This window comes from Chiloscyllium plagiosum, unplaced genomic scaffold (assembly GCF_037043375.1).
Source record: "Chiloscyllium plagiosum isolate Xiang-an unplaced genomic scaffold, Cpla_swu_hap1 HiC_scaffold_22, whole genome shotgun sequence".
In the NCBI taxonomy this organism is placed as follows: domain Eukaryota; kingdom Metazoa; phylum Chordata; class Chondrichthyes; order Orectolobiformes; family Hemiscylliidae; genus Chiloscyllium; species Chiloscyllium plagiosum.
In genome coordinates, this window is record NW_028270160.1 from 25,852,976 (window position 1) to 25,871,748 (window position 18,773).

Here is an 18,773-nt window from a genome sequence, read left to right on the forward strand (position 1 = left end):
AGAGACTTCCATCTAATGTGCAGGCCTTTAAGATACTGTCTCAGTTTGTTTTTCCTGCAGACTCAATGAAAACAGTGTGAAAGTTCATGGCTTACATGCTGATGTTGGTTTTGGCAACTTATCTACAGTAATAAATAAAATGAGACACATAAATTATGCTTAATTTGCAGCTTTTTAACATAATATTAAATCTGCTTACATTTAATTGAAGTACTTGAATTATCTATCACGTAGACCATTTCACAATGAACACTCAATTGCAAGAAGATAAATTAATAAGTATAAAAAGCATTGTTCACAAACCATTATTATCGTAGGAATTTTCTAACCAAGGAGGATAATTGTCCTCGTCAAATCCTGCAGGATCTTCCCCTAGGATTGGATCACATTTAAATAGTATCATTGCAATGTTGTTAGTTCAGGCATATCAATAATTAGCAAGGTAATGAAAACCTATTTCTGCCTTGTTCTGTTACAGTTTCCTGGCAGTAAATGGCCAACGATATTGGTTAATTTTATCCTGGAAAATTTCCAAAAAAAGTATTTGTAATTTTTTTAAGAAACTTTCCTTCATAAACTTAGAAATTGCAGAGAAGATTTTCTTTGAGATCAATAAAGCTAAGCATTGGTCTTGCATTTGAAAGCGTCAAAAATTTGTTTCAAAACTTTACTCTGGGCCCACTTCGCCTGATGAAAATTTCTAACATTTGATTTTCAGGTTTTTATGCTGTTTTTCTGAGGAAAGTGATTCCGGTTGGTTTTATAATTCCAATTGTTCCAGAAACTATCTGCTGCCTTGGCCAAAATAGCTTCAGCAGTTAGTATTGATAGATTATTCAATCAGAGGAAACCACAGCTGTCCCTAATCCTACCATTACTTGATGTTCACATGTACATAATTTCCCCCCAAAAAATGGCTCGATTATATGCGGGAATTGAATTTTTTTTTCCTTTCCAAAGCCCAAGGCCACTGGGTCAATTATTTCAATTGTATTGTTTACCCAGCTGAGATTGGCTAATTCAGCCAACTTCGACTGAAGATTGAACCGAGGCTCAGTACTTCTCTGTGATTATTTTTTATTAGGAAAAACTACTGCAGCCCGTTAAGCAGAAAATTAAATGATTAAGAATTTGTATTTGATTTGGAAATGGAGCTGAAACTGAACTGTTAATCCAATGACCTAAACTGGACAATTTCAGATTGCCCTACAATTAATTTTTTGTTTTATGCAGTAGGCTTGAATGCATTGGTCCCTTTAATGGAAGTGATGCACTGTCTACATAGAGCACAATTTCACTGCCCTCCCTCTCACTGTTTGTATGCAGATCGATTACACGTGCTCACGTTCATAGGCACCATCATGGAAAATACATACACATGGCCTAAATGTCACTAGATCCAAAGCAACAAAGTTAGAAGTGTGTTTATTGTTTATGACATTTTATATTAAATTTAAATCTAAACTAAGAGAAATAATATTTGATAGTCTAACAAGGTAGTAGGAAACATTCAATCCTAGCTTTTGGTACACTGTCCATTGTCACTCTGATTTATTGCTAGGGGTTTGACAGTGATAATGTGCGGATTTTGAGTTTGAAAGCATGACAAGACATTTCTGCTTCCAGCCTATTTTTCCATCATTGTCATCTGCTACTCACCCCATCAGTGCCTACCCACTGGCACAAATTGGCTACCCACCCATCAGTGCCTACCCACTGGCACAAATTGGCTACCCACCCATCAATGCCTACCCACTGGCATAAAATGGTTAACCACCCATCAGTGCTACTCACTGGCGCAGATTGGCTACCCACCCATCAGCATGCTGCCTGACCTGCTGCGCTTTTCCAGCAACACATTTTCAGCTCTGATCTCCAGCATCTGCAGACCTCACTTTCTACCCACCCATCAGTGACTACCCACTGTAACAAAGTGGCTTCCCAAGCGGCAGTGCCTACCTATCCAGTAATGACTGCCCTTCCTGTAGGGAGCACCCAGCAGCAATGACCACATAACTTGCAGTGGCTACCTGCCAGAGGCAACTATTTGTCCAATGGCTGTTAGGCTCCTGGAAGTGCTGACCAACCCTGTAGCTCCTACATATTTGAAGCAGCTTTCCAGTGGCTGGTCAGAGAAACTCATGAGGCCTTTTTCTATGTAACCTTCCCCCCAGTGGTACCTCAAAGCTCAGCGTGCCACAGCTGCGACCATATGCATCCTATGCAGAGACTCCTCCTCCACCATAGCCTTGCTAATGTGGCCAGGGTTTATTTGGATAAAATTCCAACCTTTTCACTTGACCTTCAAGATGGAGATGCCCTCACAGTGCCCATTCTGCAGTGGTATCTCTTTATTTGGATGTGGGGTGTGCTGTCTTTCCAAAGGTGCGGACCATCTGATTGGGTTTGCCGCCTCAGCGATTGACCCACTGTCCCTAACTGGAAGACAGACCTGGAGACAGCCTCCAACTTGGTCAACGTTTGGTAGGAATTGATAGGTTGACAGCAGGCCCTGGAAATGGTCCCGTGCTGCAACAATATTTCAAGTGCATAAGATTTTGTCGAGGGTTCTTGTTTATTTTCTCAGTGTCCAACACACACAGAAAGTCATTCCCCCATGTAATAGTATCTAAATCAATCTTATAAGAGATATATGGGTTATACATTTACATACCCATAATGAAGTGTGCACTATCTCCCTCCAGAAAGATAACCCACATGTTTAAATTCAGAGAGGACTAATGCTGCTGCCATCTGATTAACTTCAATACAGTATTATGGATCTTATTCTCACTTCACTACTTTAACAATAAATCAATGCTATCTGTACCTAACAGTTAGCCAATAGCATGATGAATCAACCTTGTGCAAGCTTTTGGTCCATAGGTTGTAAGCTCATCTGCCTATCCCAGTATTCCCACAAAGTACATCCTCAGTTATCACAATTTAGGAGCTGGAAGGGTCCTGATTTACTATAGTTAGGATTAACAAGGATATTAGTGGAATCAAAAAAAGGTGAGCATGGAATGCTACCATCTTGCGGATTAACTGCAGCTGTCTCTCTAAAACAATGAAGCCCATTCTCCTGGGATTTCTCCAGCATCCCCTGTAGGAACTACACACAGAAATAGGTAACCAGTCTCAGCCCCTTCCTGAGGTTCCGCAGCATTACAGCTGCCAATCTTCATCCAATTCAGGAGTAGAGTGGTGCAGGAAAAGCACAGCAGTTCAGGCAATATCCGAGGAGCAGTAAAATCGACGTTTCGGGCAAAAGTCCTTCATCAGGAATACTGGCAGAGTGCCTGAAGGGTGGAGAGATAAATGAGAGGAGGGTGGGGGTGGGGAGAAAGTAGCATAGAATACAATAGGTGAGTGGGGGTGGGGATGGAGGTGATAGGTCGGGGGGGGGGGAAGGTAGCAAAGAGTACAATGGGTGGATGGGGGTGAGATGAAGTTGCTAGGTCAGAGAGGAGGGTGGAGTGGACAGGTGGAAAAGAAGATAGGCCCGTAGGACAGTTCATGGGGACGGTGCTGAGCTGGAAGTTTGTAACTGGGGTGAGGGGGAGGGGGAAATGAGGAAACTGGTGAAGTGGGGAAATGAGGAAACTGGTGAATTCAGTCCATTTCACGTGATATCAAGAAACAGCTGAGTGCACGTAACAACATAGCAAATTTGGAGCAGGCATGGGATATTTTTCTCCTTGAACCTGCCCTGACATTCAATGATCTCCTTCAGGCCTAAATTCCTCTTCTATGCCAGTAATTAACTCCTGAGATTTCAAAAATAAAATCTGTCTAACGCCTCTTTCAATATTTAGTTATCTGGCTTTCACAATTCTCTGAGGCAGGGAATTCCAACCATTCATTACACCCTGTGAGACAAAATTAATTTGTGTCTTAGTGTCTCCTCTTTTTCTATAACTATGTCCCCTAGTTCTAGATTTCTCCACCAGTGGAACCAACATTCTAACATCCAGTCTGTCAAGCCCTCTCGGAATCTTGTATATTTCAATAAGATTTCTTTCTTTCCAAACTCTGATCAATAACTGCCTAAAATGTTTAGCTGTCCTTAATAAATCAATCTCTTTATAGAAACACAGAAACATAGGCCATTCGATTCTTTGAGGCCATTTGCCATTCTAGATAGTCATAGCTGATCATCCTATTCAGTCCTCTGTTTCTGCTTACTCTCTACACCCTTTGATCTCTTTAGCCCTAAGAAATACATCTAACTCCTTATTGAAAATATTCAATGTTTCAGTCTCAACTGCTTCCTGTGGAGGAGAAATACAAAAGACTCACCACTCTCCAGTGAAAGTTCTTTTCATTTTAGTCCTAACTGGCCTACCTCATATACTGAGACCGTGTCCCATGATTCTGATCTCTCTGGTTATAAAAATATCCTTCCTGCATTTACTCTGTCTAGTCTAAACTCCAGTGAATACAGGCCGAACAAATCCAGGCTTTCTCCATAGGTCAGTCCTGCTATTCCAGGCATCAATCTGGTAAATCTTTGTTGCGCTCCCTCCATAGCCAGAACATCCTTCTTCTGATAAATAGACCAAAACTGCACACATATGCCAGGTGTGGTCTCACCAACGTCCTGTACGAAAATAGCAAGACATCTTTGCTGCTGTCCTCAAATCCTCTCACTGTAAAGGCCAACATACCATTTTGCTTCGTCAGCACATCTGCATTTTTACTTTCAGTGACTACTGCGCAAGGACACCCAATTCTCATTGCACTTCCCCCTTTCTCAATCTATCGCCATTCAGATAATAATCCACCTTTCCATCTTTGCTACCAAAGAAGATAATCTCACACGTATCCACATTACATTTCATCTGCCATCCATTTGCTTATTCACTCAACTTGTCCAAATCGCACTGAAGCAATTCTACATTCTCCTCACAGTTCATCTTCTCTGACATCTTTGTGTCGTCTGCAAACTTAGAGATATCACATTTAGTTGCCTCAGCTAAATCATTAGTATCTACAGTTCATTCCATGAATCAGGTTAATGACTTACATTTGAACTGTCTCTAGTATAACCTTTTCAAAATCTGAGGACCAAAACTGTATGCAGTATTCCAGGTGCGGCCTCACCAACACCCTGTATAATGTTAACAAGACTGCTTTCAAATTCCAACTCCACAGCAATAAAGAACAAAATTCTATACGCCTCTTTAAATTACTTACAAAGTAATTTACATAACATCTGCAGCTAACTTTTATTTTGTTTCATGCACAAGGACACCCAGACCCTATTGAGCTGTATGTTTTTGGAGTCTTCCATGTAAATAATAGTCGGCCTTTTGAATCTTCCTAACAAACTGCATGAACTCATTGTTTCTCACATTAAACTCCATCTCTCAAGCTTTTGTCCACTTTCTGAACCTATCTATATTCCTTTGCAGTTTCCTTATATTCTATCTGCCCTTATACCTATTTTTATGTAATTAGCATGTCTAGATACATATTATACTTCACTATTTTCCAGGTCATTAATAATTGAGGTCCTAGAACTGGTCCTTGTGGGATTCCACTAGTTACATCTTTCCAACCTGAAAAAGACCCCATTAATCCCACTCTCTGTCTTCTGTATTTTAACCAATCTTCAATCCAATTTAATACATCGCCCTCAATACCATAAGCTCCTACATGGTGTGGCATAAAGGTGTGGTGTGGAAAGTGAAGGGGAGAGCTGTGCCGTGTGTATACTGGGAAGTTTGAGCAGATGGTAAGAGAGCACTAATTTTTACGTAAACAACTCCAGTGAGATCACTGAACCACTTTTGGCATTGTAGCCATGTCCTGAGGGCTAACCTCTTCTTAGAGGTCTTCTCATTATTCATGGAGGTGGGACCTACAGGGCTTCGTTCAAAGTGGAATTTCACCCTCATGCTCTTGCCTGCACCAAGGAATCCAAGTCAGATTCCAATTTTATGGTGTCCTCTAAAAACCTATTTCTCCATGAACAAATGCCTCCCTCTTGTCTTTGCTTCTCCTTTAAGTCTATATTTAAGTAGCATCAGAAATGCCCCAATTCTCATTCCCCGAAAGATACACAACTCCAATTGCATAGGTAGTACTGGCTGTACATTTGACTCCTGCCAAATTGAGAAGAAACCAAGATTCCGATTTGCTTGGGTCAACACTGTCACAAACCAGCCCCAGTCCTCTCATTTATTGGCACAATCATATTTCTAAGGTCCTCTTATTTCTGGAACTTTTAGTCAGGATGTGACTGAAGCCCGTTCAATGTGAAGTCCACCTTGTTTGAGATATATTCGAACCAACTTGTTTGGGGATGTTTTTACATACCTCGAGAGTGGGTAGGACTTGAACACAAGTCTCCTCATTTGAAGCTGTTTCAAGTTATTTGTTAGCAACTGGAAGGATTCATTTCTGATCAGTGGAACAGTCTGGATAGTCTGTCTGCCATTCCCAACTAAGCGTAACCTAATCTCTTACTCCTTTCTTCCACTTTCTCTCTTTATAAAACCTCCCTAATTTGGTAGGTTATGTTATTAGCTGCTCTGAAAATAGACCTATCATTAAGTAATTGAATCCATACAACAAGCTTGTATTTATTGTTGAACTGAATCACACTAATTGAAATGTTATGTCCACTTCTCACAACAGACTGCCTAATGCACTGTGCATAAAATCAATATGAATAACCCAATGGCACAGCATGGTGGCTCAGTGGTTAGCACTGCTGCCTCACAGTGCCATGGACCCGGGTTCAATTCCAGCCTCGGCGACTGTCTGTGTAGAGTTTGCACATTCTCCCTGTGTCTGTGTGGGTTTCCTCCGGGTGCTCCGGTTTCCTTTCACATTCTAAAGATGTGCAGGTCAGGTGAATTAGCCATGCTAAATTGCCCATAGTGCTAGGTGCATTAGTCAGAGGGAAATGGGTCTGGGTGTATTACTCTTCAGAGGGTTGGTGTGGACTTGTTGGGCCAAAGGGCCTGTTTCCACACTGTAGGGAATCTAATCTAAAGTGTATTTGTGTACAGGACAAGGCATGTATTATATCAACCTGCTGTGGTTCCAGATATTTCCATTCCCCGTGATTATAAATTTTAAACAAATGGAGGTATTATTGCTTGGTGGAAGAAGCACCATTGAATAATAAATTGGAATTGAGAATGTGTCACAGTAACCATAATAAATAAACAGCGAGAAAACCACATCAACAGCTATGCACCAATAGCCTGCTTACTGATGCTCAGTCTGGGGTTGAACTTATCAGCACCATGATAGAGATATGCCTACCCTGTGACTTTACTACCAAAAGGAATAAGAGCAGCAATGTTAATCGAACATCATCAGGTTCCTCCCGTATAATCCTGACTTGGATATTTTGTACCATCTCTTGTTAATGGTTGAATCAATACCTTGGAATTCCCTGTCTCTTTGCCTTGTGGATAAGCATAAGGCTGGAAGAGCACAGCAAGCCAGGCAGCATCAGGAGGTGGAGAAGTCAACGTTTCCAGTGTAACCTTCCTTGAAGGGTTGACTTTTGCACCTCTTGATGCTGCCTGGCTTGCTGTGTTCTTCCAGCCTCCTGCTTGCCTATATTGGATTCCAGCATCTGCAGCTGTTTTGTTTCTATTAGCATTGTGGAAGGATTGTTATCACCATATTTAATGCATCCGTTGAAAGAAAAGTTCTTTGAGCACTTTCTCAGAACAAGGAAGAATAGAGACATTTTAGTCAGAGTCATACATATCTCAAAAAGCATATTTTAAATGTTGGCTTATGTAAGGCTGTTGATTTATGCTTTGTGCTCACTGAGAAACATTATGGTTGGCAATTTCAGTTTAGTGAGCTGTAATATGGTCTTCAGAACATCTGGACTAGTAGCACAGATGAAGAATTAGAGCATTGTTCACTGATGTTGAAACTGCGCCATTCATCAGAAACTCTGCTAGCTACTTCCTGTTGGCCAAGCAGAGCCATGTGTTGGGAAAACAAGTCCTTCAATTCTCTTTTTAAAACCCAGTAAGTTCTAAATTAGAGCACTACAAAAATAGAAAAATGAGGCCGGACAAAATATCATGGATCAAGTAGAATTTGTGGAATTTTAGAACATGGATTGAGTATGGGCACCAAGTCATGAAAACAATGGTAGTTAGAAGGAATCCTTTAGAAGAAACTAGGGTGAAGATTGATGTGGATAGTGTCACACTGGACAAAGAGACAAATTTATCTGTCTAAGACCAATGATTATCAGAAGATGGCACATGTGATGCAAAAGTTGAAGGATAGAAATACCCAAAGTAACATTGTAAAGATGAAGGATATATTAACAATAAAAACATTCAAGCTTGTAATAATGAAAAATCTCATAAGTTGCTTATGCGAGTTGAAGAATGTCTAAAGGAAAGAAAGACAACTTCAATTTAAGCAGAGAAAGCAAAACAATAGAAGTAACCTCTTAGGAGTTAAGAGGGATTCCAAGACTAGGCAGCACATTTTAAAGGTTAGAGAGGAGAGAGATTTTAAAAAAAGACATGAGGGGCAAAAGTTTTACACACAGGATGGTTCATGTGTGGAATGATCTTCCTGAGGAAGGGATGGTTGTGGGTACAGTTACAACATTTAAAAGACATTTGGATACATTTGTGATGATGTTTGACATTGACTGCTTGACTGAAGAATCTGTTCCATGATGTATGACTCTATGCAGTAATATCCTTAGACTGATTCTGAGTAAATTAAATGTCTACTTAAAGGACAGTATATAGAATGTCTGTGAAGTTCCTTTTTGTTTGAGATAATAGTAAAAAGGAAACACTCTGTTTTATGGGTTGAAATATAAATTGCCTGAGATAATATCATTTAGTCAGTAAGGCGTCTTGCCTTTTGTTACAGCTAAAGTCTTAAATTGTAAAATCTTGTTTTGTTATTCTTTCAGCTACTAACTGGAAGAGTGAATTACTTTTGAAAACTTATCAGTCAGAAAATGGCAAAATATTCAACTCCAGACCTGTTATGTTGACCCATTTAAAACTCTATTAAATTGCTGTAAAAATTCCCATCTATACATACTTTGCATTTCTACTTTATATCTCAATGCAAGTATTATCCAAACAATGTGCATTGCACAGGTTCATTGTCAATCAATTGGCAGCTGTTCATTAAACAGAACTTTAATGTTAAATACACACTATATATGTTAGTTTTTTTAGGAAAGGAACACTCACCATTGTCACTGCAGACTTTCTGTGGAGAGAAAAAAATGTTATACATGAATCTACTGCAACGTACAAAGGGGCATTCATAACTTTGAAATGTGTGACTTGGAAACTTCCAGACAAGTTAAGTCTCTGGAACATTCCACTGAGAAAACTTTGCTATTTAAAGTAGATTCATACTCTAGTCTAAATTACATTGATTAGTGTTTAAAAGACAGCAGTGTAGATTTCTCCATTTACAGTTTAAATGTCTTCACGGTGAGATGGAACGATTGATGTAATAACATAATGACATCACTGTGTCGGCAATTACACCGTTGTGTTTATCAATGATTCAACAACATTTTTGTAAACAAAGTCTCAGTACGGACAATGCCCCTTTAAGACAAACCATTTTAATTAAAGGAGAAATAAATTATTTGCAATGCCTTTATATACATTGAGCAATTACTGTGAATTTATTTCAGCTGATTCTAGTAAAGCTTGCCTCCACAACATTGATTTTATTACTGCTATAAAAAAGTATATGGGAATAGGCTGTATGCAGGAACTATTAAAGCAGCATGACATCATTTGCCCATTGCAAGTAAACAATATCTTGCAATCCAGAGGCCTAATGGAAAGAATAGGAGTTTACTGAGCAGAGAAATCAAGAGGAAACAGGCCAGGGAATGTGCGCAGTAATTAATTTAGGGGGGAGGGGTGGGGAGTTGGTGGTGGGAGAAAAAAAAACGCATAATGGAAGAAATGTTTCATCAATGGCTTTTTTAGTGAGTGGATAAATTAAGTTTTACAATGTGCACAGCTTTAACGATACCATTGAAACTGGAAAGTTATGTGTAACAATTTTAGACCTGGTGTAGTGCATCCAGAAAACCAGTTCCTGCGACTACTGTTTTTGTGCTTCTACTTTCATCAAAAAATAGCACTCATACATTTTAAAGCTACGTAAAAAGTGCTTACTTACAGAGTACGACAGTAACACCGCCAGCCAGATGAAAAAGCACCTGGTAGTTGACCAAACTATTGCTTTTGGCATATTTCAAAGATTTGAAAGTGCTTTGCTTCACTCTGGACATTTGACTTTCTGCTATTTATATTACAACGCACGAGCAGGGTCATATGAACAGACTAGAAGTTATTAACCAGTCTTCAAACATAGATAATTTAAGGAGGCAAAAAGCATTGGCTTTGGTAAAAATGGCAAAAAGACTTGAAATTAATATCATTGAATACATAACGATAAAGGTAAAAAGAAACTCTTCAAATGGACTATTTCTTAACAAATGTCCTATTTAAAGTACATATTTAGCAACTGTTGCTTTATTGTCATCAAAAACATAAATTAAAAAGTAGAATTTATCTCCTTAAATTGGTGTAACTATGATTTCAGCGTACAGACTGAGTAATTCAATTATATTCAGTTATTTTGTCTTTGCTTTTCTTCCATTATTGTTCTCTGGAGGAAAGTGGTTTGAAACGCTTATAACACAATGGCTGCGAGTAACTTGGAAAAGAAGAGCCATATTGATCTTGGAAAGTTAACTTTGTTTTTCTCTTTATAGCTGCTACCAGACCTGCTGAGTTTCTCCAGCACTTTCTGGTCTATTCTATTCTAGAGGGCCTCTTTAACTGTGGATGGTAATGTAAAAAGAGTAATTCAAAATAGGCTGTTATCCATCCTAACTTTTTTTTACACTAACTTCAATGGAAAGGATTTTTGGATGGAGGTAGATAATTCAACATGACCATCGATCAAAGTTAAAATGATCCCTTTAGTACCAGAAAGTTTTTGCCATAACAAAATCCAAGTCTCTCTTCACTGGCAACTTTTATACAATTTCATACTTTAACACCTATGGCCTGAAAGTTTGAGTTGCTCATTGGGCAGGTGAGGTCAATCCAAAAATCTGACTCAAGTGGCTCTTTTGACCTGTTATATTTTACGACTTTGTCCCAAAGTTTTTAAAAGTTCCTCTCAAAGCTGAACTGTCAGACAAAGAACTCATTTGGTTTCACATTGACTGTGTTGAACAGGAGGTGGATTTTGTTTAAGAATGAAGGCTTATATGTTATTTGCAGAAAGTTATATTGTCACAATATACATGTTATTTTAACAATTGCTGTCAAATGTCTGACTGTACTGAGAAAACAACTGCTGATATTGCACCTCTCCAATTGGTACACTAACATTCAGTGGAGTATAACCCGTATTCACAGGTTTTGACATTACTAGTCCACTGGCACAAGTTCACTTTATCCACTGATTCCCAATTGTAACAACTAGGTAGGATTTGCAAGGCTTGTTTGAAGGCTGCCCTATACTGCGAATCAGATGGTCAAAGGAAGGTTTAACAAGGGGTCAAAAAAGAACTCCATTTCAGTCCTGATGAATGCAAAACAAAAAATATGGACTCCATGTGCTGAAGTCGATTTTTTTTTGGCTAAGTGCGAGTTGTGTTGAGTTTTTGGAGGGATTCTTGCCATGGAGCCCAATGAGATTTCTCATCAATCTGACCAAACTTGTCCCATCAACTATTTGCCCAGTCCGAAGGCATCCCTCACATCCAACTCTAGCACAACCTTACCATCCCTGAGCAACTAGGCACTCGGCAGATCTCAGCAGCCTGGCTCCTGCCATTTTTAAAAGGCCATGTGAAATGGGGCAAGAATTGACATTCTGACGCTGTCCTTCACTGGCAGCATAATGGTATAGCAGATACAAAGCCACACTGCTCAATGCATACAGCCAACATGGACAAAGCAAGGACTGCAGATGCTGGAGAGTCAGAGTCGAAGAGTGTGGCTCTGGAAAAGCACAGCAGGTCAGGCATCATCCGAGGAGCAGGTGAATTGATGATTCAGGCATAAGCCTTTCATCAGGAATGCCTGAAATGTCGACTGTCCTGCTCTTCGGATGCTGCCTGACCCGCTGTGCTGTTCTAGCGCCACACATATAGTCAACATGGCTGACACTTCTTCCCACAGATAACCCCTTATTGTCTCACCCTGGTCATTGTTTAAGCACCAGGCTGCACACAGTTTGCCCATCCTTAGTCATGTCCCATCTAAACTCCTCTCTAAGTCACTGTTGTTCCATTTCTAACACCTGCTGGCGATCCACAGCCTGTCATTGTCCATTAGGGGAACATTGCATACAGACAAATGGTGAGACAATTCCAAACTGGAGAGGCTAAATCTTACTTGGTTTTTGGCTAACTGCCAGTTACTTGGGTGTTTTGCAGGGATTTTTAACAATGAGACCTAATGAGATTTCTTGCCACATCTTACCAAATGTATCTCATTAATTACCCACCCTGTCACTACTTGATCCCTCTCGTCTGGTTCTATCCCTACCTCACCATGAGCTGTTCCTGAACAAGTCACTGAACAGATGCCTGCTGAAAGGGCAGTGTTCCTGTCACTGCTTTTTTAATTTAAAAATGCAGTTGAGTGCCCAGGCGACCCCTGGCATTCCAAGGTTGTCCTCAGACAAGTTTTGAGGTTGTCCGAGATTGGGAGGTTAGAGCCACACAATTTTTAACAAGATCTAGAAGGGCTGGTGGAGGGACTAGTGCAAAGGAGGGGAGTGCTCTTCCTGGATGACCAGCAGAGGAAGTTCCTCTGGCATTGGCAGCATGATCCGGGGTCACCACTGGGTTGAGGTGAGTGAAATCTCAGCTATCTAGAGGAATGGCCAGCAGTTGGTGAGAAGGTTAATGACCTTCTCTTCTATGCCAGGGTAAGTGCCACACTGTTCTCTGTGCTATTGCACAGTCACTCTATTTCTGTTCATGCAATCACCTTCCACCAAGGCTCATCATCTTCCGCTCTTACTATCATTGGCAACATCTTCCTTCATTTGCTCTCACTCCCCTGAAACCACTTGCATTGTCTCTGAGCTGCCGACTTATTTGCTTGGGAAATGTCATCAACATTTGACAGCGCAAGCATCAGATATGCCAACCAGTATCCATCTTTTCTCCCATTCCACAATAGGGCAGATATAGGGCCCAATATTAGTCTGCGCCACCTCTCTGGGAGAGATTGCTCACCCTCACCAGAAAGGATCAGAAAAATGCCAGAAGGCATTCTGAGAAATTCATGAACAGCCAACCATTCATTACAGCCAGTGTCAGTCTCTGTCAATGTCTGTTTCTGCCAGTCTCACTTCTAACCAACAGCTGTGACTTCTTCTCTCTCTTGTATCTCGCAGTACCACTGGGAGGTCCACCACCTTGGTAGAAATCACTTCTTCAGCCTTAGAGGACAGGGAGACTTTGAAGGAACATTAGCAAAGGCTCCTCCCGCATCCCACCAGATACTGACACCTGAATGGGAACCACAGTCTGGTGAGCACTTTATTGCAACAGCTCTGCAGCTGGCCAAGCCAGAGAGAGCCCAGACGCTGGCACTTGGAGGACTGCCAAAGATCGGGCACCTGCTCAGCCCTATGCATAAGAGGAGAGGAGCCTGAGGTGCTGGTCCACATTAACAGGGAGGAACAGGAGCAGCAGACAGGAATACAGGACACAAGGGCCCTCATTGCCCATGAACTGCAGCAGTGCAAGTCTGGCTGTCTGCCCCAGAGACCCAGCTCCAGTAGACCCTGGGGTTCCTGAAAGGCGTGTGCTGTTTCTGTTTAAAGCTCCTCAGCTCCTGGTATTGTCACAGCCATGCTCCTTCCCTTTGGCACTTCTGAGTCTCAATTTGATGGGGGGTGATAGTGAACACACCTTGGCCAGTGGATTCCAGTCTCTACCTGTCAGCAAGGCCCTGAACATCCACAACCCTTTTCCCCAAACCACCCCCCGCCCAGGCTTTACACCTTCGCAGGGTCCCTATCCAACCCATTTACTCCACCCTCCTTCTCCTGCAGCTCCTGTCATATGGGATTACTATGTGTGGGCACAAACTGACCTGCCTTGAAGCCAGGGTACTCCTGACTATGGATGAAATTTCTCCTTTCACATAACTCTCTTCCCACCCACGCATTTCTGTATCCCCTCCCTTATAAATACTGTTGCCCCTCTTCATCATAGTCATTGCCACCTCCCCTCAGCTCACAGCCCCTAGATTGAAGCATAGGTTCTTGAGTCTCCTTCCTGCTTCAGATAGCCCCTTGCCCACGCCTCCCCCCATTGCCCTTTCCCTCAGTTTCCCGGGACAGATTCGATGGACTGATTGTCCACCATTCCCTCAGCACCCTAACTGGAGAGCCCTGGCCCAAACATGACCAGAGCACTGATTAATGCCAGCACACCTCCCAGCTGTATCAGTTCGACAGCCTAGACTGGCTGCTATGGAGCCACATTACTGTCCGTATTCCCCTCCCTTGACTGGAGAGGCATGACCCACGACTGAGGACATCCAGATTGGAAGCCTGGGGGGTGATATCTGTGCTTCCTAAACATCCTGCAAGTAAGTCGGATCATAGAAATATCGAATGCCAATCTCTGTGGGCAAAGCCTGTGTGCACTGGTGCCTATGGTTTGTGTCCTGAGATGCTGTTTGGAGCTGAGCAAAATGGAGGCTGGTTGCAGCTAGCATTGAGTTGAAGTCTCTCGGTACTAGCTCAGATTTCCATGTCGAGAATTCCTGTACTGTTGTTCCTTCGGTGCACTTGGTGAGGTAAGAAGCTGACTATTGATGAGATGAATTGCACAGCTAATAAGGCATGTACCAAATGATAATTCCCCTTAACTGACATCATCTCTGATTCTGCCACAAATCTCACTGTAGCTCATGTTGCTCAGACCCTGGTAATACTCCTGATCAAGATTTTACTTACAACCAGCATAAGCATAAACAAACCCAAAAGTTCACCCTCACAATACAAACCCAAATGTTGGCAGCATGACCAACGACTGTTCTATATTCCATGATGGCTTGTAGCACGCAGCTCTCATTGACTAGGACTAGGTATTAATCAGGTCCTGTCTGCCTTGTAGAGCCTGAAGCAGCTCAGCTTATCAAAAGCCTATAGCCTCTGGCAGAAGCACCAATGTGCTAACAGGCACAGCATGGCATGGCAAAGACAAGGCACAGGTGCTGTGGGCATGCAAGTGGGCGCTAAGTGAGGGGGTACGAAGTGAGCAGCCCCCACAATGTAACCTGGTCCAGTCTGTGAGGTGGGGTGTTATCCCTCTGTGTAGTGTGTCCTTGCAGCAGCTTTTCAATACTTGTTGCTGGTCTGTCCTGCAATGCAGGTCCGTGTTACCTAAGTATCCTCTAGTTGGATCCACGATGTAATGAGGGGTTAGAAAATCCCAGATGCCAGTGTCCATGGAGGAGTGTTACATGGAGTTGGTAACCACGGACTATGATCTGAGATGCTCAGTGAGCGAGATGAAGGCTCCTCGCAGCCAGCAGTGAGCTGATAATGCACATACTTACTCTGGCTTCCATATTGAGAGCTGTTCATGTCTCATTTGTTTGACTGATTTGGTAAGCGAGGCAGCAGAATATTAATGAGATGTGCTGTGCTGTTAATTAGGCATTTAACAAGTAAAAATCTCCCTTTAATGTATAACTGATTACTGCCTAGTGAGAAACTCACCTCAATGACCTGGTAGTTACAGGTCGCTTTCCATATGAAGATGGTCCTCACTGGATTTCTCTGATTCTGCCACAAACCTCACCACAGCCTGTCTCTCTCAGGCTCCTGTAAGATTCTGCCCACATTATGCTTTACCTTTTATTATATTAACTGTTCAGTGGTATGTTCAGGCATACCTTGGGATCTTTTCCATTATGTTTTATCTTGGACTTTGGAGGCAGAGATATTTGTTTGATGTTGTGCGCTAGATGGGATTATTTGTTGCCTCTTCATTTGGTAGGCAGATAACTTGAAATATAAAAAGACCTTGACATTTTAGAGAGCCACAATGGAAAATCTTCCTAAATATTTGAAGCAAAATATTCCTGTATTATCAACTTTGTGGAGGCTGATCCCACACTGAGGAGTCATTGCAGGTTTTGTCTGTAACTCACAGACGATGTTATTTGATTGCTGCTTATCTTGGAACTGCTCTGAAGATCCTTTTTATTCACTTGCATGCTATGTCATCACGAATAAGGCAGCATTTATTGCCTATTTCTAACTTGTCTTGAGAACGAGGTAGTGAATGACCTTGAGAACAAGGTAGTGAATGACCTTGAGAATGAGCTGGTGAGTGACCTTGAGAATGAGGTTGTGAGTGACCTTGAGAGTGAGGTTGTGAGTGACCTTGAGGTCAAGGTGGTGAATGACCTTGAGAATGACATGGGGTTACCAATAGTGATAGTGTTTAGGCACGTACAGCATCTAGTCAGAATGGTATGTAACTTCAGGAGGGGGAATTGCAGGTGGTGACATTCCATTACCTCGAACACATTGCTGTCACTGTGTATTAGTGAGGGAGGAAGTGAATGTCTTAAGTGGTCGATTGGCTGCTGATCATGTGGGCTGCTTTGTTCTAGATATAGTTGAAATTCTTGAGCATTTTTAAGCATTTGCGCTCATGCAGACCAGTTGAGAATGTTCCCTGGCATTTCCTATTGGAGGAGGGACATAATTTTCACAATGGGAAACTCTCTATTCCTGTTAGGAAGAGGATGAAGTATAGAAAGTTATAGAAGAGGCAACATAGAAAGCTCTTAGGCATCACAGATATTTGTTTTCTACAATATCCATGCCAAGTGGATTAATGGCATTGTTTAAAAGTCTGTCTGTGCCTCAGAAGTTGCACTTCTTTCTCAGAGGAAATTGGGAAATAATGTCAACCTCATTTAACATCCTTTTTCTAACAGAATTATTTTGTTTGCAACATTGGAGTTGTGTAGTACCTTGAAAATACTTTTACAATGCTGGATTCTTCCAGGATCTTCATCACACTGTTAGGATGAAGAAGATCATTAACAATTTTTTTGATGCAGCCTCCGCGGCTTGAAAGCTCACAGTCAGTCTGAAGTTCCTACAAATGTACGGTGCATTAAGCGTGATTGTTATGTGGAACATTCACAATGTCCGTCAGTTTATTTTTGAATGTCATTTGCCTGCACTGTTAAAATATGCCAAGCTAAAATTTGAAACTCCCTTAATCTGTTGGCATTACATAGAAACGTAGAGAATCAGAGCAAGAGCAGGCCAGTCTGTCCTGGGAGCCTGCACTACCCAGACAATGATTGATTATCCAACTCAATTCCTTATTCCTGCTTTCTCCTATTATTCTCTGATCCCTTTTGCTCCAAGAACTTCTTGAAAACATTTAACATTTTTGTGTCGATTACTTTCTATGACAGAATTCTATGACAGGCTCAACACAGGTTGGCGCAACATCGAGGGCCGAAGGGCCTGTTCTGTGCTGTATTTTTCTATGTTTTATGTTCTAACACTCTTTGGGTGAAATAAATTCTCCTCTATTCTGTCTAAATGTCCTAAACTGCGACCCTTGGCTCAGGACTTCCTAGTTATCAGGAACTTCCTTCCAGTGTTTATCCTGTCTAGTTTAGTCTTGTCTAGTCTAGTCTAGTCCAGTCTGATCTAGTCTAGTATAATCCTGTTGGAATTTTATAGGTTCCCTCATTCTTCTAAACTTAAATGAATGTAGTCCTAAACCACCTGGTCTTTCCTTATATTTGTATCCTGTCATCCTCAGAATCAGGAGAAAGTGAGGACTGCAGATGCTGGAGATTAGAGTCGAGAGTGTGATGCTGGAAAAACACATCAGGCAGCATCTGAGGAGCAGGAGAATCAACGTTTCGGGCATAAGTCTTTCATCAGGAATTGTTGAAGAAGTGCTTGTGCCTGAAACGTCGATTCTCTTGCTTCTCAGATGCGGACTGACCTGCTGTGCTTTTCCAGCAACACACTCTCAATATCCTAGGAATCAGTCTGGCAAACTTTCATTTCCCCTCCCTAATAACAAGAACATTCTTCCTTGGATAAGGAGACAAATCAAGAACACAATACTCTGGGTGTGGTCTCACAAAGGCCCTGTATAATTGCAGCAAGACATCCTTGTACTCAAAACAGCTCTTGTACTCAAATCTTCTCGCCATGAAGGCCTACATACCATTTGCTTTCTTCACTGTCTGCTGCATTGCTGTTGCATTGAAGCAGGCTTCAGTCAAAGATGTTCTTCATGTGTCATGATTCCCTGTTTCCCATTTTTGGAGGATTCAGGTTTCCAACAGTTTGGTGAAACTAAAAAGCCTGAAAGGTCTACAAAAGTGCTGTGCTCAGACTCACACTCAAAGCATCTCTTGAAGCAGTCATTCATCTTCTTAACAGCTTTGTTTTGTAAATTATTGCTTCAGAGATCTCCTGGATTGTCTCTCCTTCCAGGTGATCTCTGTATCCTGCATTTTGGTGTAAGTGCATGCAGTGGAATCACTCTACCTAACCCTTGACAAAATCCAGTGACTGTATCTGAAATCTATTGTCCAGAATCATGCTGCACATCCAAGCTCTTCAGCCAATGTCGTTTCTACACCCAATATGGTGGAGGGACATATTCATCTTCCATTTCCAGATTCCCGCATCCATTTATATTTTATTGCTCACCAAAAGAAAACACATTTAGA

At 41.5% G+C, this 18,773-nt stretch overlaps 1 protein-coding gene across 3 annotated transcripts in view; it reads right to left on the reverse strand.

Annotated features, from left to right (window-relative positions):
• LOC122561198 (factor VII-activating protease-like) overlaps positions 1 to 10,312 on the reverse strand; it is a 47,706-nt gene extending 37,394 nt beyond the window's left edge. For 2 of the 3 annotated variants that reach the window (XM_043712768.2, XM_043712767.2), the window contains exons 1-3: positions 10,174 to 10,312; positions 9,216 to 9,234; positions 304 to 372 (exon numbers count right to left, since the gene is read on the reverse strand). In XM_043712768.2, coding sequence (XP_043568703.1) covers positions 304 to 372; positions 9,216 to 9,234; positions 10,174 to 10,245 — 160 coding nt within the window. In that variant the 5' untranslated portion in view covers positions 10,246 to 10,312. Of the gene's footprint in view, positions 1 to 303; positions 373 to 9,215; positions 9,235 to 10,173 lie in introns of those variants that run through there. The other variant, XM_087998878.1, reaches the window with a different exon arrangement.
• Between the last annotated feature and the right edge of the window lie 8,461 nt (positions 10,313 to 18,773).